The 674-nt window shown below is 30.1% G+C and overlaps 1 protein-coding gene across 1 annotated transcript; it reads right to left on the bottom strand.

Annotated features, from left to right (window-relative positions):
- Nucleotides 1-276: 276 nt before the first annotated feature.
- COCVIDRAFT_117269 (hypothetical protein) lies at nucleotides 277-438 on the bottom strand (the record flags this gene model as incomplete). The annotated part of the gene is made up of 1 exon (XM_014694479.1): nucleotides 277-438. The coding sequence occupies one exon, from the start codon at nucleotides 436-438 to the stop codon at nucleotides 277-279; it is 162 nt and encodes a 53-aa protein (XP_014549965.1).
- Nucleotides 439-674: the final 236 nt, after the last annotated feature.

Here is a 674-nt window from a genome sequence, read left to right as displayed (position 1 = left end):
TACTATCTCTCGTTTAATAAAAATAACCTAATAAGAACTTGATATAAGGACCCTATGTAATTTCGCTTACATAGGAGCGTATAACTAAGGATTGAACACAGAAATTCTTCTAACCCTATGCCCCTTAATTTCGGCGTAATGTCCCATTAATTCTTCCGATTGTAGATGTTTTGTTACCGTTCTAAATTCTACACCTAAAATATCCGCTGCGTCGTTTAAAGTAGACGCTCATACTATTTCTCCTGAATGTTTCACTATTTCATAAATACAATTAGTTCAACGTCTATTAACCGCTTTACCAGTTACCATATCTAATTGGCGACCATCCTCCAGATGTCTAATAGTAGGTTTTGCTTTTATTATTTTATCTAGGTTTTCATTAGATAAACCAATAGTTTTATTTAAGTCTGTGTTTGTAGTTAATCTGTATTTGTTCATAGAATACGATAATTCTAACATTAACGATTTTATTTCCTCTCTCCTATGAATACCATTATATATGGCAGTACTTAAAATTTTAAAATCATAAAAATCTTTACCTTTTTTAGTCATAAACGGCATGTTCTCTAAGTAAGGTATTAAATAATTAACTAAGATATTCGTATTTTTAATTGCAAGTACAACTACTGGTTTACCAATTTTTGAACCTTTATCTATTCTAATAATTATGGCTG

Source organism: Bipolaris victoriae (assembly GCF_000527765.1).
Source record: "Bipolaris victoriae FI3 unplaced genomic scaffold scaffold_512, whole genome shotgun sequence".
Lineage (NCBI taxonomy): Eukaryota > Fungi > Ascomycota > Dothideomycetes > Pleosporales > Pleosporaceae > Bipolaris > Bipolaris victoriae.
The sequence above is the reverse complement of the archived record's forward strand: the minus strand, read 5'-3'. Positions and strand labels throughout refer to the sequence as shown.